This window comes from Anser cygnoides, chromosome 6, assembly GCF_040182565.1.
Source record: "Anser cygnoides isolate HZ-2024a breed goose chromosome 6, Taihu_goose_T2T_genome, whole genome shotgun sequence".
Taxonomy (NCBI): Eukaryota; Metazoa; Chordata; class Aves; order Anseriformes; family Anatidae; genus Anser; species Anser cygnoides.
The window spans coordinates 29,833,035-29,854,907 of NC_089878.1; the positions used below are offsets into that span (position 1 = coordinate 29,833,035).

The 21,873-nt window shown below is 39.1% G+C and overlaps 1 protein-coding gene across 3 annotated transcripts in view; it reads left to right on the forward strand.

The window, feature by feature from the left end:
• Nucleotides 1-21,873, forward strand: part of CNTNAP5 (contactin associated protein family member 5) — a 285,697-nt gene that overhangs the window by 243,826 nt on the left and 19,998 nt on the right. For 2 of the 3 annotated variants that reach the window (XM_048050395.2, XM_013178329.3), the window contains 3 exons: nt 5,527-5,766; nt 7,349-7,573; nt 20,907-21,037. In XM_048050395.2, coding sequence (XP_047906352.2) covers nt 5,527-5,766; nt 7,349-7,573; nt 20,907-21,037 — 596 coding nt within the window. The remainder of the gene's footprint in view (nt 1-5,526; nt 5,767-7,348; nt 7,574-20,906; nt 21,038-21,873) is intronic. The other variant, XM_048050396.2, reaches the window with a different exon arrangement.

A 21,873-nucleotide genomic window follows, 5' to 3' on the forward strand; every position in this document is an offset into this window, starting at 1 on the left:
AAAACCACATTGAAGGTCAAAACTGTCTGTGATGTTCTGAGTTTTTCTAAGAGCAGCCAGAAGAGATAGAAACCTGAATGGTCTCTGATTCTAACCCTTTCCCTGAAGTCCCCAGATACTTCAGGGAAAGGTGGCAGAAGTCCAACAATACGCAGATGTGGCATAATTTGTCTCTGCTGAAGGTCTCATTCCAGTCTCTAATAGGAACCAACTGATTTAATACCTGAACCATGCAGAGCGAATTTTATCCCATCTGAAAAATAAATACATAAACAACATTGATTGTAAAAAAAAGGAAAGAAACAGCAGCACATATTATTCTCCTCTTCCATAATCCACAACATATTTGTTTCTGCAGCAGTATGCATACTGACAGTGATTAAGGGGCTTCCACAGTTAGTATTCACATTCTTAATTAATGATCTATGTAACTGATGTGATTTGCTGTTTTAAAACTTTTCCAAGTATATTTAAATTTAATCTTCATAAATTTTTTTCATTTAAACATAGAACTTTGTTTTCATTGTGAAAGTCGTTAAGATAGAACCTTTTTTTGTTCTTGATTCTTTTCCAGAATCAATTCAAATATTTTGTAAATCTCATAAATAAAGCTCAATATCAAAATTTACTTTATTTATCTTTTGGAAAGATTTATTGATCCTTTGGGGTAAAGAAACTGTATTAGCAGCATGTGCCACTAAAATGATGATTGAATGGATATCCATTTTAGCTTTCAAACTATGATCATTTTCATTTTGCTTGAGAGCAATCAGCATATATGTACAGCATATGTGAGACTGTTTTGTCTCTTTTACTTTTGGAGGCTTATATACTGTATATCACATATAAACCTGGGCTTTTATAAAATTTGACTACAGGGGCAATTGGCACATAACATAATTTCAAAAGAGTTCTGCTAATTTGGATCAACTAATTCCCTGTCAACTGTTTCTGTTTTCTGACCAATTTGTTTGCTTAAGTTTTGCCCAGAGTTTTCCTCCTTAACCTGAGAATTAGATACATTTAAGACTGTTTGTAATAGAAAGATTTTGCTCCTAAGTTTGTGTATTCATGGTGGTTTTGTTTTGTTTTATTTTCAAGTTGGTCTGACAAACAAACTTTTAGCTTTCTGCGATTTATTACAAAGAAAGTTGAACAGAAGCCTTCTCAAGAAAACTTAACAAAGCAGTCAGTTTTAAGTGGTCTTTGAGGTGTGCTTCGTTTACTTCTGGTCCAACGATACTGATGTTCTGAGCAAGTTAATCAGCCTTTAAATATTTTGTAAGGATTGGAGTTGAGGAGGCCTAGCTTTCCTTGGAAGTTTAAGACACCTTTCATTACACTGCTTTGTACTTAATACAGTGGTTTTGTCTGTTCTTGCATTTTGCCAAGGTGGCATTTTCCCTACATGTCTGTATTTGGGGATGTTCACCCTTGGGGGAGCAGAACCTAAGCATTTGTTCTGTCTGAGCAAGTCAGCAGCCACATACCATGTGCAAGAAATCTTCAGTGCATGATGCTCCTAGGATTCCACTGCAGTGATGATTTCTTGCACATGCCATAGAAAGTGTACTTTCCTTACTGGATTTACCTGGAGGTAAAAGCAAAAGGAGAGGAGTCAAAATAGAGCAGTTCAAATCTAATACCTCTCCTTTCTCCCTGTTATCAATAGCAATACAATGTGACAGGATTCAGCTTTACAATTCTTGTTTTATTCCATCACTTTCTATAAATGTCTGACCGTATTCAATTATGGTTTCTCTCTGTTAAGGCAAAATAGTTATGAATAGTCAGTAAGAGGCAAAAGGGTGGATTATGCAATGTTTATATGATTAGCTGGTGTGTTTATTGTGTAATTGACTCATAAGGTACTTAGGTATTTATCTAAGTAGTACCAAAAAGAGTTTTTCTATGACTGCACTTGTTAAAATAATTTAGAATAAAGACAGTCTGCTTAAGGGCAACATTGGCACACGTGGAGTATGTGACGGGCTTCTGGGATAGCTTTCTCTGTGTGTGCAATGCGAAAGGGAGAAATGAATTTTCATTGCCAGTACATTGAGGATTACCCAAAATCAAACAAGCTCAAATTTTAGAGCAGCCTAAAGGAACTGGAAACCCATTTCTCACTTTCTTTTAGAGGGCATTGGGTATCTAACTGCTTCTGGCTGCTTTATAATCCTCAGCAATAGGATAGATATCCTTGTACCTGGTTATGTTCCTCTGTTAATTTGAAAAAAAATTACAGTAGAAGGATCAAATCCTGAACAAGTTTACAAGCTGAATAATATCAGCTTGACCGAACTCTGTGCAGTAGCAGGCCAATTTGGCACAAGCAGCAGGCCAATTTGGTCTGAAGGAACAGACAAAAATCCTTCCCTTCAATGGACTCACTCTCAGTATTTAAAATGAGTGACTTTGGATACTGCATCTTCTGGCGTATCTTTGTTGTCCAAGAGGAGTTCTGTAACCATCTTCTCTGATGCTGTAGTCTGAGATGAAATGTGCTGTCTTATCCAGTGAAGGCGTGTTCATAACACCCCAGGATGGGGAGGAGAGTGGAAAGACATCTTCACAGACCTCTTTTAGAACAGGATTTGCACTCGGACTTGTAACATCAGAGAAGCAAAATAAAAATCCTGAGAGGTTACTTTCATGCCTACAGCCTTGATCAGAAATTTTTGTTCTACTTATTTGGTATGTTAAAGAGACTGGCAAAGTTAAGTGCTTGGGTTCCTGCTTTTATCTTGAGAGCAATGGTGTGAGGAATCCTTGGGGAAATCTCCTCTGTCTCTTCTAAGTGGTGCAAAAACAACATACCACAGGCAGAGTCAATATCTGAGAAACTTTCTTGGGGGACAGAGAAAAGGAAGGAGAGAATAAGAAGGGACATATTTTGCCTGTTTGATGTTGCTCTTGTTAAAAGAATCTGGGGACACTTTTGGATGTTTTAAAGGCCAGGACTAGGCTTAAATTCTTGTGTATCCTGACTGCTTACTACAACTTTTAGTCTGAGACTAACAAGTGTGACTTGGATGTCTTCTGAATAATATCATAGCAAGTTCTCCTACTCCCAAGTAATGACAGTTGTTGTTCTTACACTCTCATACCCTATCATTTTCTTAGCATCCATTACATAAAACAAGAACGCTCCTAACATTCTTCACTTCAGCCTCCCTAACCCAGTTCTTACTAACAAAAAAGCCTTTGCTTTTAAAAGTAAATCCTCAGTTCACTGATAGAACCTTAATATATTATGCAGTTGTGTCACTAAGCTATACTATTGGTGCTCAGTTGTGCTTCTTGCCCCCTCCTCTCAGACTCTCTCTTTTCTGCCCCAAGGCTTTTCAGTAAAATTCAGCTGCATAAGTACCTTTCTGAAAGTGGCGTTGCACATTTGCAACTTTAACCCCGTTTAACCCTGTTTTTTGTTGTTGTTGTTGTACCTGAAGATTATCTTAAAATCTGTTTTCCTGAACAAAACATTTAGATTGCATGCATGAAATTGTGTAGTCCAACAGACCTATTAGGCTTTGCTAATTCTTCCTACTCTAATTTGGGAAAGATTTTTTTTGTTTGTTTTCCATTTTTCTCGACTTCCACAGAATGTATTTGAAGATTAGTTCTGGTCAATAGAGGAAAACTTCCATAATGCCCAAATAATAAACAGGTTTGCTTAATCGATGCTGTGTGGATCTAGGATTGGATAGATGGTCTCTGTTAAGCTCTATAATCTCCAGACATTAGAAGAGGAGAAGAGTAAGAAACTTGTATTATGCAGCTTTCCAAAGCACTACAGCGAGCAGTAAAAATATGGGCAGTTCAGTAAACATGACATCTGTAGAATACTTAACAATAGTTCCTTTAAAGTGTTACATTTAAATGTACCAGCTGGAATTTGTTTGTGTGCCAAAAGGAGTCAAGGAAATTTTCATTTATCCTTGAAAAATTTGTGGTTACTACCCGTATAAGAGAAAACAGAGTAACCAGTAATTTTAAAGGGAGAAATCACATTCCTTCTTATTTAGACATTACTGAAAATTTTGTATGGTGTGTTTGGTTTTGGAGCAAAATCTCCAAAGAAAAGGATCATGTGTACACAGTGCAAATGCAAAAGGCCCAATTGTTGTGCTCAGAGGGCCTTTAAAATAAGTAAGTTAACGTTCATTCATCTGGAAAGAGCAATTGGCTTAATAAGATTTTGAAAATGTTTGTTTCACTGAGAAAGACACCGTAATATTAGTATAAAGTAAACCTCTCTTACACATACTATCTTGAATTTAGTTATTGTAATTCAAATCCAGTACTTCTGCTGTTAGCGTACCAGAAAGAAAAATAAGTCGGAATAGTATAACGGAACAATACTGTTTTGGTGAGATTGCTTTTCAGACTGTTGTTTCATTCTCATAGTTTGCAGAAGTCTTGATTTAATTAAACAATTTGTGACAGAAAAGATGCTCTTCTACAAGGACTCATCAAAAGATCAGTTATGCATTTTGTAATTGAGCAAACTTCTATAGAAGAAGAATTTGGAAAGATAACTTCTTTCATACTTCTTTCTTCTTTATTGATGCATTATCAATAAAGCTAGCATTTCAAGGGCTACAAGTGCTATTAATTCATCGGCCAGAGTTAGATTTCATAGCAGCAATCAAAATTGTAGTAAATTTGAGAGCAAAACATTGGCAACTGCCTAACAAAGCCTATGATAATAAAAATGTTGATATTTTCACAAAGTACTCTGACTGTCATCAATAATTACTATTATTGTGAGAGACCACCTCCTAAGGGAAAACTATTCATTTCACTGTTCGAAATTTCAGTGGGCAGCTAAGATGCTCATTAGCCTATAGAGACTGGACTGCTCTCTTGCTAAAATCCATACAGCTTTGTTCTTCACAAAGAAATGCAATTATGTTTAACAATTGTAATAAATTTCACAACTGTAACCCAAACTCATGTTTCTTGCCTACAACAAACATTCACATGCAACATCAGGTTGGTCAGTCATGCATAAATTCTGACTCCAAAGTCATTTCCCTTCAGCCATCAAACCTGGCACTGAACATGATTCATCCTTGATAACTGGACTCATCAGCATGTGTAACTCATCTGATGTTGGGATTAGGGTGTTATTTATACTCCATACTATAGCAATAAATAGAAAAAAAAATTGAGTTTCTCATTTATTAGGTGATATGTGTACTTATGAGAAAGAAGCTAATCTTTTCCCAAATGAATTTGCAATTTAAATACCAAACAGGGCAATAGATAAGGCAGAAAAGAAAAAAAGGGCAACTGGAAAGTTAGACACAGCTTTAGTCCTTTCTTACAGATAGAGAGAGACCTTTAGTTTCCAGGGCTTTCCATCTGTCAATTTTTGCTACAGTGTGCATTGATACACAGAAGATAATATTTTTAAAATTTAATGGATTCATATTTATACCTATGGATTGAACTTCAGGGCTTTGATTACTTTGTGGACTCATCAGTAAATGCATGTCCTATTTTTTCTCTCTTTTTCAGGGGGAACAGCTTCCAGACAAAAGGGCTTTATAGGATGTATTCGATCTCTGCATTTAAATGGACAGAAACTTGACCTTGAAGAAAGAGCTAAAATGACTTCTGGTGTTAAACCTGGATGTCCAGGACATTGCAGTAGTTATGGTAACCTGTGCCATAATGGAGGGAAATGTGTGGAGAAGTATAATGGGTATTACTGTGATTGTACCAACTCGGCCTATGAAGGACCGTTCTGCAAGAAAGGTAGGCAGAGAGCTTTGATCCTAAGTCCTTAGCGGTCTCTGAATGTATCTAACACAATTTCATCCATGTCAGCTTGGTATCCACCATATTAGAAGTATGTTCTAATATCAGCTTTCCTCTGAGCATCACTAAGTGTTTATGTTAAGTGGACTGTAACTGCTCCTCTTGTTGACTTCAGTGATGGGTGGCCTCAGAAATTAAGATGTTTCAAGCTGTACTGTTACTTAAATTACCAACTGTATTGCATGATTCCTGTATTCAGTTGTATATAACTTGGTCCAGACATTAACCAATAGGGCTGAAAACTTCCATGATGGTTCTTCCCATGTATGAATGCTTCATTTGCTTGGTTTTAAACCTCATCCAGCTTTGTCCACCTTAATAAAATCTTAAGGGCTTTTCATTACAGAATTTTGGAACAATGATGTAACAAAAAGAGTTAATCTTTTTATTTTTGTTGCTATCACTGTGATAACCCATCTAAACCTGGCCATAAGAAGAGACATCAAAAATAAATGTGCAACATTCAGGAGAAAATGGATTTGCATGGTTTAGTTTCTGATGAGCGTGTCCTCACTGAACCTGTTTGCTGGCTTTTAGGAGTTGGTGCCAACACCAGAAAAAGGAGCAGGGCAAATAAAGAGCAACCAGTTTAGATAACATGCTCTTTGGGAGAGGAAGAAACTACCAAAATCACTGCTCAATAACAGCAAGGTGCAATGTGAGTGTTTTAATTTCCGTGACTGCCCCTCACTTTACAAATGCGACAGGCTAAGTGGGCCACATCATCTGCTGGTGTAAATTGGCTTAGTTGTACTCAAGTCCATAGAACTATGCCCACTTACATGAGCTGAGGATTTGGCACCGATGTCACGGGAGGCATATAGAATACCCGCATAGTGTCCTGTTAGGAGATACTGCTATAGTGGCGGATCTGCTTTATTGGAGAGAGTACTTGTAATCAGCCAGTAGTGGAAGATATTACCATCCTGACTTTGCTGTGTCTCACATTAGGAAAACTGCTGTTGTCACATGCATGTATTTCATGGCCAGACTGTGTTGCGTGTTGAAAACATAACTGTGAGATCTTATAGTTTGAGTACACACAGGTAGATATTTGTCGTCTTTTGAAGCTACTGTTCTCCCTCAGTGAGAGTCTTTGGATTAATGTGTTGTTTTAATAATGACTTTGCTTAAAAAGAAGACTAGAAAGGACAAATATATTATTGTCATTACTGTGGGGAAGACAGAATATTGCCTTACATGTCAACTGTCAGAAGGTAGTAAACTAAGCATTTATTTGACTGACCAACATTTTGACCTGTTCCATCTTGTGGAGCTATGATTCAAGCCCTAAAATTGTTGAATATAGAGGCCTGTCTCTGTACACTGCCCTTCTATGCATCAGACAAATAGACTGTAAGGGAGGGCACTGTTCATCCAAAGGAATGGTGATGTCAGCTGGATCAGGGGCATTTTGCCATGTTCTGCTTCTGAGGCAGTCAGCTCATGCGCATGCCTGTCTGGGACATCTGAAAATGCAGTGGCTGAAACAATTCCCTTGGTTTATATGTGCTTTCAGAGGTTTCTGCGTTATTTGAAGCCAGCACTTCCGTTACCTATATTTTCCAAGAACCTTATCCTGTCACAAAAAATGCAAGCAGTTCAAGCTCTGCCATTTATGCGGATGCTGTCATGCCCAAGGAAAATATTGCATTTAGCTTTCTCACGGCACATACTCCAAGCCTTCTGCTGTACATCAACACCTACTTTCATGAATATTTGGCTGTGATTCTCTCCAAAAATGGTAAGTACTCTTGATTTGCTACCAAAGAGAGACCAATGTGGCTATGATTTTTGTGAGAATAGTGCCTGCAACTTTATCAGCTTTGTGGTATTCAGTTCATGCAAATAGCCATCACTCTTGTTTATGTCCCTTTATTTGGCATTCAGTGCTACACTTGCCTATTCAGTCTTTGAATAATTATGTTGTTGGGGCTTAAAATGTGCTTTGACTTCCATTTGGCAAGACTGCACAATAGCAATTCCTTGCTATTTATTCCACAGTGAGACCCATTAGGCCTCCAGGATAAAGGAATGAGAAATTCCATGACTGTACAAGAACACTTGGTGCAGAAATATATTATTTTATCTTTTGCATTCTCTATTGGCATGCGTATTGCTCTTCACTGCATTGTTTCAATGGAATATGGCCAGTACATCTGAGTATTAAAGCCAGAAAATGTACAGATCTTCTAGGTTCACTGACTAGAACATCCATTTGCTATTACAAGGTAAATGGTGTGGGCACATTTTGAAAACTTGTAAAGATTTTAGGGGCATAGACCCTCTGGCTTCTGAGTCCTTGCAGTGCTTTCAGAAAACTTACTCCAGACATGCATCATCCTATACAAATTGGGATGTTTGAATTATTCAAGACTTATCAGGCACTGGAGCACTGGAAATGATGAGTAAGCATATTGGTGAGTCACTAGCCTGTGGCAGAACAATAGAAAGTTAATGTTATGTGCTTGAATATGTGCATTTGACCGAATGACCCAGACCACTCTGAAGCCTTGCAAATTCCAAAATAGCCAAGCTCTGAAGTACCATCAAATTAAAGTATAAAGGAGGAAAAAAAAAAAAAAAAAGCTTTTATTCTCTTTATGGATTTTGCAGTAGTTTATATCCTGGTTATGTCATGTGGCCAGCATTCAGGCTGGCATAGGATGAATAGCCAAATCCCTGGCTACCCCTCCTGCAGCCAGGGCAGTATCAGCCTGGGGCCCATCTCCCCCAAGGGAAGTAGCAGGAGGGTGGTGGGACTCTTGAGGAAACCTTCTTCTTTCTCCTCTGCCATCCAGTCCCACATTTCCATCTCCACTTTGCTCTCAGATGCAGGTGTTCAGTGTATATGATGTTCAGATATATGAATATTCCAGTGCAAAGCTCCAGAGTTGGAGAGGTTAGTCTCTGCTGAGGTGAAAGCTTGGAATTTGCTTCTCAGTTACACTGAGGTTTCTTGATGCCAATCAAGCAATCAAAAATAGCCCTAAAGTAAATGAAAATGTAATATCCATTTATATCACCTTTACTGCTGCCGGAGTAGTATAAAATGACCTTAGAAACATGAGTCAATTGCCTTTTATTGATGAAATGCAACCATCAGCGAGGTGCAGTTGGGAGGTCTCTAAGAGGCAGGAACTCTCTAATGGTGATTGGGGAAGGAGCTGGGAACAGGACACTAGGATCTCTTGGAGTAGCTCAGCAGGACCACAGATTTTACAATATGTTTCTACAAAATGTTTCATTTTGGCAGCTGCATCATCTGCAGAACTCCTCTTTGGCTCAGAAAGAGATTGAGATTCTTCCACTTCCAGAAATTAGGTGGAGCAGCTCTTAGCACACTCAGAATCAGGAGGCAGTTTGGACAGTAGTGTCTTTCTCATCTCTGTATGTATCTTTACTCATCTGTAAAATGAAGAGAACATTAGTTTAAAGGGTTGGTGAGATGTCAGGCTCCAAAACCCTGGACTATTAAAATGTAGCATTGTACACAAAGAATTAAGATAACTAGCTGACCTTGGTTTTTAAGTCCTGGAAGTCTGTTTCAGATTTGTTTTATGCTTGCTCCTGTGTCATTCTGTCAGGACAGTCATTTTAGTCACGTATATTCTCTGTCTTCTGTTCCAAATCAGTAGTTTTTTAAATCTCATGTCCTCTTATTTTTTAGTCTTGTTGGAATTGAAATTATTCCAATGAAAATAATGTTCAGATTATTCAGATTGTGTTACTCTTTCTTCCTCCAAGAGGTTTATGCTTGCCATAAAGTTACTGGGCTATGAATAATAATATTCTTTGTAACATTAAAAGTGAGCACAATTCCTTCTCTTTTATTGGCTCATTTTCAAGGATATTTGCTGAGACTGACAATGTATAGTAGGACTTAGGTAGGTCCCTGCCATGTAACTGATAGTTAAATAAAGTTTAGGCTTCTGGTGAAATGGGGATGGGCATTCTCACTTAAGAGGTGTGCAGTAATATTCTTTGCCATAATCCTAAGGCCCTTTCCACTTGTTAAGAAACTATATTGGAAGAGTCTATGTATACTTTAATGCTTCACAACCCAACCAAACTTTTGTAAGTATTTTTGAAGCTTCTACTGGTGTATCCTGTCACTCCTTTTTTCTATCAGCCACAAACCAACTATGCAAATTATTAGTTAATAAAAATGGCAATGAGAAGAATGTTCCTGGTAGTTCAGACTTCTCACGTTAAATAACGTAAAAGAAGTGAAAGTGTCTGCAAGGCTTGTTCATATTTAGACTGTATTGAAAGGAGCTTATGTGAAAATGAACTTGTATGGGCAACTGTGGTCTAATCCAGTCAGGTGTGAAATATTCCCTGTAAAATCGATTGGTTTCAGTAAAATTAATAAATAATCACATTTAACCCCAAGCACTTTACACTGGCAGACTGTAAAGGAGGTCATATCATTAGAACATACAGTACATACTGATTGAGACACCAGAATTTTGGTAGTAAAATGATTCACTTAGAGTTACTCAATGGGTCAGTTTGAGATCTGGATATGGAAATAAAATCTCCTCATACTCAGTCATTTCTTTATGCATGCTGCACATTGCCACTCACACAGAAAGCCCTTCCAGTGCTTGGAGCCTTAGAGGGCAGGTGCTTCATGTAGGAAATAAAGATATAACAGATGTTGGGTACCACCATGTGTCAGTGTAGGAGCTACCATTCTGGATCCATACAGATGACCTCCTCCTCTTAAATTAGGTGCTCAGTGGTGCCTTGCAACTAGCATTTCTAGAAACAGTTCCCACTCTAGTGATTTATCTATATCACAATGTTTTTTTTACCTCTGGTCAATGGGTTTCATGTCATGGCATGGGTAAGTTTTCAAAAGTTTATATTTTTAAAGATGACTCAGTAGGGATTCTTTCTGCTATTAGTGAATACTTAGTCTTCTATATCACACATGTGCCTTTGAAAATGGATGCAATAACTTAGCATTTCTCTCCTCCCCAGTCTTCTTAGAATCATGGAATGGTTTGGATTGGAAGGGACCTTAAAGATCACCTAATTCCATCCCCCCTGCCATGGGCAGGGATACCTTCCACTAGACCAGGTTGCTCAGAGCCTCATCCAACCTGGTCTTAGACACTTCCGAGGATGGGACATCCACAAGACTTTTTCTAGATTATTTTTTTTCAGGGGGTATATGCCCTTGAACATCTGCATCTTGTAACACTAATTAATCGAATGGTGAGGAGTCTGGTTTGGTGTCGTTAATTAGCATGATGAAAGACATTTGCACATCACAGAGCTGTGCTTTCTTATGAATAGTGGTGCAAGGTCATGTGCTTTGTGATCTTTCATCCTTGAGGGATAGCTGAGTAACCTGATTATTTTGTGTCTATGGACAGAGCTGTGGTGCAGCAGAGTCACTGTGGGTGCATTCTCAAGCTTGTCACAGTAATAGTGGGTAAAAGTCTGGTCCATTTATAAATGGCTCCCGGCAATACCAACACTGCAGAAGGGCACTGCTTCCACAGTGTCATGCAAATATAGCTGGTCTCGTCTTCTGGTCAGAGCTGCTCCATATGTGGCCTGCCTTTGCACTTTTCTCATCTTTCCCCTGCACATGCGCACACACACACTACTTTCTCTTCCCAGGGCTGCAAATGCACTGCATCAGTCTGAGGATGAGGCTCTGGGAACTAGGCTGCACTCTCCTTTTCATTCCACATTTTTGCTAATTTGCATGATTTCACCAAATTATCAATAACTTAGTATTATAATGCACTCAGCTTGATACCTAAAGATAGAAATTGATGGGAGTGGGAAATGTCAGGATAGAAACCATTAGTGCCTCTTGTTTCTATATTCTTCCTTCCCTCTGAAAGTAATCAAATGTGATATGAATATGATGATGATGTCTAGAAAATGTTTCTTTCTTTCTTGCCTTTGTCTGTTAGTATGGTAGGGTTTCTTCAATTCCAAATCTAGAAAAAGAGCAGATAGCCAACATCAAAGAAAAGAGATAGGATCTCAAACTATTCTAGAATGACTGAAATGTATCTGAAGTTATTATCTGATCTCCTAAGAAACTAAGCAATTTGAGTCCCTTTTTTATTGCCTCTATTCAGGACCTATTGTCATTAGAGTGAGCTCTGTTCCCAATTTCTTTGGTAAAGCAAGTCTCTGAAATTGCATAGGGAGGATTAAAGACAAGAAAAAAGCATATTACAAGCAAAAGTACAATTGAAAACAGCTTGCAAAATTCTTCTACCAGCTCTGTGATATTGTGATACTCAAAATATAGTAGCAGGACCTAGATCAGCCTTACAGCCATGTCCTAAAAGTTCTTGAAATCAGCTGATGCTTAATAGGAAAAGAAACCAAAAGCTGTAATAGAGGTGGGCTAAATTAACACTCTTAAAAAAAAAAAAGAAGAAAATGTCATCATTGAGAAGCTACTGACATTTTGCCTTTTAACAAACTAGTAATCTACTCTCATCTCCTTCTGTCTCGAACTCAGCAGCAGCCTTTCTATTGAAGGCATGTAAATTCTCCTTGTAGTTTTTGCCTTGCAAATCTGGTGAGCTGCGTCTCCAACAATTTTTCTCAAATAAAAACAAAGCTTTTGTCATTCAGTGTTAAAGGCAGGCCAAAATAAACTAATTCATTCTTTGAGCCAAGTACTCTTGAATCTGTGCATTGCAGGGTTCAATGGAGCAAAGCTAAATTAGAGAAAATAGGATCTACTGCAACATTGGGGTGGGTTTGGGGGGTGACTTTCAAGTCTTCACTGGGGCTTTCTCTGTTTGAGAACACCTTCTGGTTTAAAGAGTTTCAACACCCAATTAACAACCTGCATAATTTACGTGACTGTGAAGTGGGAAATTGTGCCAAGGTTCAGGTATGGTTATTTTTAACAGATCAGGAGCAGGAAAGTAAGTCATGTTGGGAAGTGAGGAAGGCAGCTTTGTTGAGGAGACTAGTTCTTAAGCAACTCTGAATAGACTAAGAAATGTTTCTTGCCTAGCTCTGGTTTAAATCATTAAATGCTTTTATACGGCAAATGGGAGAGTATATTTTCTAAAAATCATTTCAAAAAATTGCTGTAGTTGGTCCTGAAATCTTCTGTTTACTGGGGGAGTGGGCAGTGAGAGTTTGATCAGGAATGCTGAATGTAAAAAAAAAAAAAATTGCCCCTGATTGACTGTGAATCGACACTATCTGTGGCACCATAAGTGGGAAGGATTAAATGGCAGGAGATCTTCCAAACAGTTTCTTTATGTAAACAGAGAAACTTCTCTTGTTAGAAACATCTCTGGTCCCTTGGATGATCTCTTGTTGTATGCACACCTCACAGAAAGTGGACATGCTGATTAGAGTTTTCAGTTCAAATCCTGCACTAAAGTCATTGAGTCATCTGAGTGGACTTGGCACCCAAAGCCTTTTTCGGTTGTTTTGTTTTGTTTTACCATATGCCGTTCTAAATCTCTAAGTGCACTAGACTTCTTTGAAAGGAGAAGCAGTCACAACATTCAGCCAAGGACTGTGGCAGATTTCTTTATCTGCTTTCCAAGAGGACAGAACTGAAAGATCTGTCTCATTAGCTCAATTCATGGACATGTTTGTACTCACAAAGATCATTTTACTGTGCTGAAGGGTCAAGAGATGTTCTGGAGACCCACAAGGGAAAAACAAGGGAACTGTAATTGGATTACACTGAGAAGGAATGGCTGAGCATGCAGTTAATAATTGATCTTTGCTCTGCATATATACAGACTGACTTTGAACTTACTGGTTTCTGGCATAAAACCCCAGGCCAATGGCCGCAGATAATCAGCTAGGAAGAAAACATACATTTATATTTGACTGAAGGAGGTGTTTATCTCCTGGAAGATCGAAATGTCAAGCTCACATTGTGCTGTTAAAAAGTCATTTTTATTTTTGGATTTCTAAGGAGTTGTCCCAAAAGGAGTGGGGAGGAAGGACAGAGTCAGAAGCTCCTGTTTAATTGGATGCTGCAGATTATATATATGTGTGTATGTTTGTGTTCTTAAGTAATTCTGAAGTGTCTTTTTACAACCTGACTTGCCAAAAACTTTAGCCATGAGGATTGATCTTAGTCATTTCTCAGTTATTCCTAAATTATGAAGTATCTGTGTTGTGGATGTAGAGATATGTAGTCTGGCAGAAACTCAAGTGCTACTGCGGAGCAGTGTAGCTGTTTCCACACAACTTGGAACAGGCAAACCTTCTTCTGTCTTGCTTATAACATCCCTATTAGCATGTTAATTTTTCCCATTAAAAATGAGTTATGCTGGTTGTTACGCTGGACAATGAAGAGGGACTTTGTCCCTCTTTGCCTGGGGAAAATGGGTGTTTATCTCTCAGTTTTTACTAGCAAGACCAGCCTTCAGGAATCCTATGTCCCAGAGATCAGGGGGAAAATCTGGAACAAGGAAGATGTAACCTCGGTGAGAGAGGAAACTGGACAAACATAAGTCCATGAGTTCACATGAGTACTGAGAGAGCTGGCAGATGTCAGTTTATGCTGGGCACTGCCCAGTTGGAAAGCAGCTTCCCAGAAAAGGGCCTGGAGTCCTTATGAATGCTAAGTTGTACATGAGCCAGCAGTGTGCCCTTACTGCAAAGAGGCCTAATGGTATGAGCCAGGATCTTGGTGCAGGCAGGTTGGTGTGAATTCCTCAGGGTATCACAGCAGAGGTTCTCAGTCTTTTTTGCCTGCAAGCTCTTTGCACAGAGTTGGTGCTGATGTGTAATTTGCAAAGCCAGGTCAAACTTGTGAAATATAATTCATAGGATGTTACTTTGTTTTGTTCACTGGGTAAAAAGTAGAGGCTCTTCCGGCCAGCCTGTCTGCTACACTAGTCTTAAATGAAAAGTACACTGTAAGATCAAAGCCTGGCAAGATTTCTCTGTATACAAAGATGAGTGAACTGTAGGACCCTACTGAGTGTCTGACCATGAGAAGAATAATGGCATACAGTGTGTGTTCAAAGACAAGAGGAGAGATCTGAGCATCAGATCCAATAGTATTATACAGATAGCTTTTGTTAAATGAAGGGTCTTAAATTGACTTTTGAAATTCCACAGCATGCATGGAAAAAGTATAGGTTAAAATTTACCAGAATAAATCTCAGAACCAGAAAGCAGGTAATTTCAGGGGGATTTAATTTCATCTGATGCCCTGAACTCTTCATCTTTGCATTAAATCACCTTTGGGGAAAAAAGTAATTAATGTAACATCACAGTGTAAAAGAAAAGGCAACTAGTCCTTCACCAGAAAGAAGTAGCTAGACATGGAGAGGTAGTGATAATGCCTAACATATGATAGTGGGTAACAGTATTATTTGAAACTGCTGCTCATCCAGAGGTTTTCTGTAATTTTCCAAAGGATGTTAGCATTCATCTGCTTCACCAACAGATAACCTGTAGCACAGAGAAGGAAAATTTGTCAATAGTCAACAAGCTGGTAAATACGGAATGGTGGCAGCGCTCTCCCCATTGCCTCCAGGGTACACAAATATACTGCTGTGTATGATGGTAGGATACCCATGAGCTGAACTCATGTGGACAGTGATTAGTATATTCCATATCTATGGGTTAGCCCTTTTCCCATTTTAGGCCCAGCCACATGGGCATGAATATGGGTTGTTTTGTATAGAACATTCCCCTTAAAATCATTGGAATAACCTTGGTGTATAAGCCACTGCATGATGAGCTATACAACTGTGGACCTCTGGGTCATCTTTTAGACTTGCAATATTTTCTAGCTTTGGAGTAAGATGCATCTGCCAGTTCCTTTTTAATTGCTGGTCAGCCTGTGTTAAGCCAACTGGTGGCTGGTGGAAATGAGATGTCTACCAAGGTTAAACAAATTTGTCAGTCGTATAAGGGAACTAGCTGCATTTGTTGATGTTTAAGTGAAATTCTTAATTCTGCTCCAGCTGCCTAGCAGGATTGCAAAGCAAGCTGAGGTCATGGGCCTCCAGACAGACTCCTATTCTGCTTGCTTGTTTGTTTTTAGGGAGGGGGCTGGTTAGTTTTTGTTGTTGTTTTGCTTTTTTTTCTTCTCTAAATTGAAGAAATGCAATGTGAAAGTGTGTTATTAATATATGATGTCTTGAATATGATCTGTAAGTCCTGAATGCTTCAAGTCTTGAGTGGGAAGTATTCAAATAAGCACCTTTTTCTCTGCCATGAGAGATTAGCAGAATTTGGGAGGCATGATTTATTTTTTTAACCATGTAAAACAGTGTCATCTGAACCAACACTGTAGCTGAGAAATCGTATCAGCAAACATGTTCAGCAGTTTCTCCTCTTTGTTTTCTCTGAGCAAAGCAAATAGCAAGAGTCATCTCCTAAAAATGTGCAAGTATTTTCTTAGTTAAAAGCCAGTGGATGCAGAGGAGATGGGCCCTGTTCTTTGAATCACCAGTGGCACTTCCACTGAAGAGTAAATTTACTGAGTAAATATCCCTGGGGAGAAGCTGCTAATTAAGGAGCAGGTTTCTTAGCCAGCTGCTCCTAACCAAGAAAGCATTTGTTCATTTTTAAATATCCAGGCTATAAAGAGGGACACTGAAGCTGTACAAGTTGCCAGAGAGGTATTTTCTGGTAGAGATGACTTGAAAGCTGTCATTTGCTATTCTGCAATCAGGAATGAAAAAGCAACATTTCCACTTTACGAGTTGCAAATGACTTTCTGGGCTAAATATTTTAATTCTTTTCATAATAGCAACAATATCAATAGGCTTACTAATATTTCCCACCTGTTGTTTAATTGGTGCTGTCCTTTATTATTTTGTCTGTTAGCAATAGCTCAGTAAGTGCTGAGGGTGGGTAGGGTTAGCATCAGTAACACCTTCCTGTCTGACGAGGGTGACTGCCAGTGTGAGAGAGCTCGGAGAGGTTCTGTTGGTACTTCTGTATTTCTGGGTGCCTCTGTGGCAATGGGACATGCAGGTGTATTATAAGGTCCTTATCCTAATGCAGTGTTTCATATTTTATACATACACATTTCTCCCAAACTATACTTGTCAGCTGCCCTGATTTAAGTGATTTTTCCTGATGTTACGTGATGGTGATAAAGCTGTACATTTTATGTGTGTCAGCCGCACATGCTCCCTGCACTAACCTCAGCTTCTCGGAGGGGTGCAAGATGTCTTGCCAGCTGCTCCAGCCAGTTTAAGTCATTAAAAACTGCTACTGAACTTGTTTTAGATGTTGGGTTCAATCTGGGCTCATTTAAAACCCGTTTCTATAAATGAAAGTCCCGCAGAGAAGACTCAGACCCCAAGGGCTTGTCATTCCCTTTCTTGCTGTTTGGTTCTTCAAGACAAAATGACACAAGACCAGTAGTCCTGGTGGCATGTGTGACAAGAACCTTGCTTATGAATAACTTTCTTCTTCAGGCTGAGCACTTTGAAGTCTCAAACCAGCATAATATCCCTGTATTATTACTAGATCAAGAGCTGCTACTTCATCTTTCTTGTCCCCAGGAAAGGGGTAGAAACAGTTTGAAGGCACCATGCTATTTCTGTAGCTGCCTGGGGTTTAGTTATGCTGATACTGATCATTAGCGTACTGCTAGCAAGTACTAACCCTGACCTCCATCACCACTGAAAGAGTATCCTGGGAGTGTTTTGTTTCAGAAGAATCATCCCCTACATATTTACCAATATGGGATGGCATAAATACTTCCCTTTTGTGTCTATTTCCCAGAACATTCCTCTGTACAAGGGGATCCCCATGGAATCCTGTTAAAATGGCTCTGAAGCCACTTGATATAAGCAGAGAGATGTCATTCAGCCCTACAGCCATAGATTATACTACTGCAAATTACAGTTTGAAAGCCACAGTGGTGTGTAGCAGGCCAGCTTTGATACTAGTAGTGGCCTTGTCATAGTAGCGTTGCAGCCCATGTGGACTCATTGCCTGCAGAAGTGGAGAAAAGAGGTCACACAGCAGATAAACTATGACTGCTCCTCTGTCAGGCTGTTCTGGAGGTAGCGCAGTGTATCTGCATGTTGATCCATAGTCTGCAGTGGCAGTTACCTCCAGAATTTGAAGCTAAAAGGGATGGCTATAATCATTAAGTGTGAATCTACTCTTATCTAATACTACTGAGGTAGTATGTCCAGGAAAATTTCACTGCCCAAGGCCAAAAACATGATACCTCTCTTTCCCTCCCTCCCTCTTTTATGGACCTGATAGAAATTGCCTCCAGCAATTCCACACATATTAGAGAAGGAAGAAAACACAACAGGCAGTGCATTGCTTGAGCATTATGGCACTCCAGGTGTGCATGCTCAGACACAGGGAGCTGAAAAGAGGATGACAAGCATGACTGCAACAAGACTGCCAGAAATTATGCTGCTTATGATTAGTGTGAATCCCTATTGTGAGGCAGAAATGATACAAAAATGAGAATAGGAGCTGCTTTATACACAGGTTTTTATTTGTGGTTAGTGACACTGGGATGATATGATAGAAAAAGCCAGCAGACCAGATAATCAAAATTCAGAGGCCAAAAAAAAATCTTAATAACAATTTTAATTAATAATCTATTTATTTTGTCTGTCAAATAGCAAAATGGCAATGTAATCTACCAAAGTAATGATTCTGTATTCTGCCAACACTAAAAATTTTGATACTGAATGCATATCAAAATCAGCTCTCAGCTCCATCGGTGTAAATGCCAAAACATCTCTGGAGACATGAGCCCATATACTTATGATTTATATTAATGCAAATTTGACCACAGGCAAAATGTCAACTTGAATAAAATGGTTTTGAAGAACAGCCATCCAAAAAAAAAGTTTCTATTGGTATTCAAAGCAATTTGATAAGATGTTATTAATTTATTTCTTTTAATGATTTAAGGTAAAATAATACCACTATAGAAATTAAGATTATTTCTTAGTGAATGTCAAGAACCTCCTCTGTTGTCTCTATGGAACAGATGATTTCTGCTTTAAAGCAGAAATTGGTGTTTTTCTGATGAAGACAATGAGTGAATCTCTATTTGAAGCACCTAAGAGCCTGGATAGATTGCATATCTTGCTGACTTTGAACACAAATGTGCTGGTTACTATGTTGATCGCCTGGATGTAGTACTACCATTTTTATCTTATATACTGGTGTGATCATAGCATTTGAAAAGAGCAGTGTGTTTTTAGATTTTCAAACTAATCAACTAGTACAAGGTCACAGACCAGATCTTGGCTGTGTTCTATTTTTTGCACTAGGCCCTTTTCAAAGACTGCAGGTAAGAGGTGTGAGTGGCTGATAAAATGCTTCTTCTGGGATGCGATTTTCAATTAGGACCAGTCTGTTACTCTGTCACAATGCATTTCACTTTATTCTGTGTGGTCATCTCAGCTGTGACATGCAGGTTCAGACAACCTTTCCACTTTTTACTGAATGAACCAGTCTGAAGTTCTGTTAACTTTTTTTTTTTGCACTTGGGCTTCTTTTCCCATGTCTTTCTAACGTTATTATCAGATGTTCACACTTTTATTCCCTGTTGATGCATCACTCAGAAAATGTACAAGAAAACGGGACTATGATATAAGTTTGGACCTTTAACTTTAAAGGTGATAAACAGTAGTTCCTTGTCCTGGACATGCAATGAGGGGACAGGAGCTTTGCAGTGTGAATCAGGGCAGCTGAATCAGGACCTATATTATCACACTGGATAATTTAGCAGTTGTTACTGACCTTGATCTCTTCAGAAATTTCCCTCTTACATCCATGACTATATGGGAGAAAGTAAATGCCTTTTAAATACTTTTTTTATTTATTGATTTAAACCATGACCTGATCCAGTAGACCTCTCAGTCAGCTAAAAAGCCTTCATCCTAGTAGTTCATTCTCATTTTCCCTCCCATCTATGAAAGCTTTGTTTCTATACCGCAAAGCTCAGAGAGAGGTAGTGCTCGTCTGGGATTACACAGAATGTTACAAAAAGAGCAGCTTTTAGGAGCCTGAGCAGCAAACATCCTGGTGAGGCAAAGGAAGAGAGATGATTTTAACGGGACTTTGGGTCCAATTTGGAAGAACTGTTGACATACTGTGAGTTGCATAGAGGTTGCAAAATTCCCTCTCTGCAGGAAGTTTATACATTGTTTGATACTCATAAAGTAGTTTTGCAAGAGCCTTAAGGACAGCAGTTGCAAGTGCTGTTGCAGTGCAGTTGCACTTATTCCTGCATTAAGGTCAAGGGTAAGGAGAGCAGTTATGTCCACGTTATGCAGTGAAGGAGAACCACCTCTTGTCCCCTGCCTCTAACTCTAGACAAGAAGTCAGTCTTGCAGCATTAATATGGCTGAATAGACGAGCCAAGCAGGGCTGCTCATTCACCTCAATAAAATGCCAGACTACATCAAGGGTCAGTGGTGTGTCTCTGAAGTCAAAATGCTGTATTTATTTTCTGCAAAGACTGAAAGAGATGCTTGGGATTTGTTTTAAATGAATTTTATTTATTTTTTTAAATAGTTTAGAAAACCAAAGTGTTTTTTTTTGGTAATCATTTGCAATATATCTTTTCTCGCATTGCATATAAATCATAATGAATCTGGGCCTTTAAATGCTTGGAATTAAGTTATAATTCTCACAGTCGTCACTGTCTTCTGCATTGGCTGTTATACCCTGATGAAGTCCTGACTTGGAATAGTAAAATGCACCAATATTAGTTTAACGGAATAGTGCAAGGCCTGCATGCCCTCTGGTGGAAGCAATCCTTCACAGTCTACTGTAGATCAGCTCTTGTGGCCATGCTAAATGTCTGACCTATGGACAGACACCATCTCCTTTGTTATACTCAGTTACTCAATTAAGTTATGTTTCTCCACAGCAGAGTTTGTTAGCTAGTAAGAAGAAAAACTCTTCCAGTGCATTTTTTCATACTTTTCATTAAAGTGTGAACTCTTTCATTTCTCTTCAACCTGTTTCTTGACTTTTTAACCTTGTTTCTCCACTATAATAAAAAGAAAATGAGTTATATGTTATGTAAAGGTATTGAACAGTATCTCATTATGGACACAAGTTTTATAGAATTTTGCTCTGCTTTTAAGGAAGTTTACAGGTCCGATATAAGCTGAGTAAGGATGGGCTCCTTATTTTCACAATTGACTCTGGAAATTTTGCCAACCGAGAGCTGCACCATGTGAAGATTAACAGAGAAGGCAGAGAGCTCATCATTCAGGTATGTCCTGGCTTATTTTCAGGGCTAGATTCCCAGTTTCGTGTTCGGTGTAAAGGAATACTTCATGCTACAAACAGACCCACTGATTTCAGTGCCTGATTGCCAGTAGGAGGTCCAGCAGCAGAAAAGCCCTATGAGTTAAACCAAAGCTCCAACCAGACCAGGGCCTGGCCCAGACCCTACCTTGAAGAGTGCCCAGCAGTGGTATTTTCAGCAGAGTGATTTCTCCGTTGTCTCTTACAATCTGTGAACTGGGAAACACCCTTGACCAGAAATTCATCTGGACCACTAGAGCAGTGCTGGGGCCTAGGGTTATCTGTGTGACCTGTAGGCCCAAAGGGAGCACACAATGTATATCATCAAAAAGCTGCCATATGGAGAAAAACAGCCAAGGAGGGAGCACCTGGGAAAGTTATTTCATTAGGTATATGTGCCCCAAAGGAGAATGTGACCACAGCAGCCTTATCTTCTCAAACAGGAAGGGCTGAGGGAATGCGGGGTGCAGCCACTGTGTGCCTGCTGATGTCCTGTCCCTTTGTTAGATGTAGGCCCACCCTTCAGTGTGCCCTATGACTGTGGTGATTTCAAGGGAGATGAGACCCCTCATCTGCCCCTGTTCTCTTGCATTGCCTGTTTTCCAAAGGCAGGATGAAGAGTACCATCTTACTGCTCCTTCTGCTTTCCTTCTGAGGCTAATTACATCATTTCGAATTACAAAACAAATTTGCTAGGTCTGGGCCATGATCATTTAACAGAGGAGTGGCAGTATCAGTCTAAGGAGAAACCATGTGTTAATGAAAGAATAGAATGAGAAAGCAAAAGAAACACATGGAGCA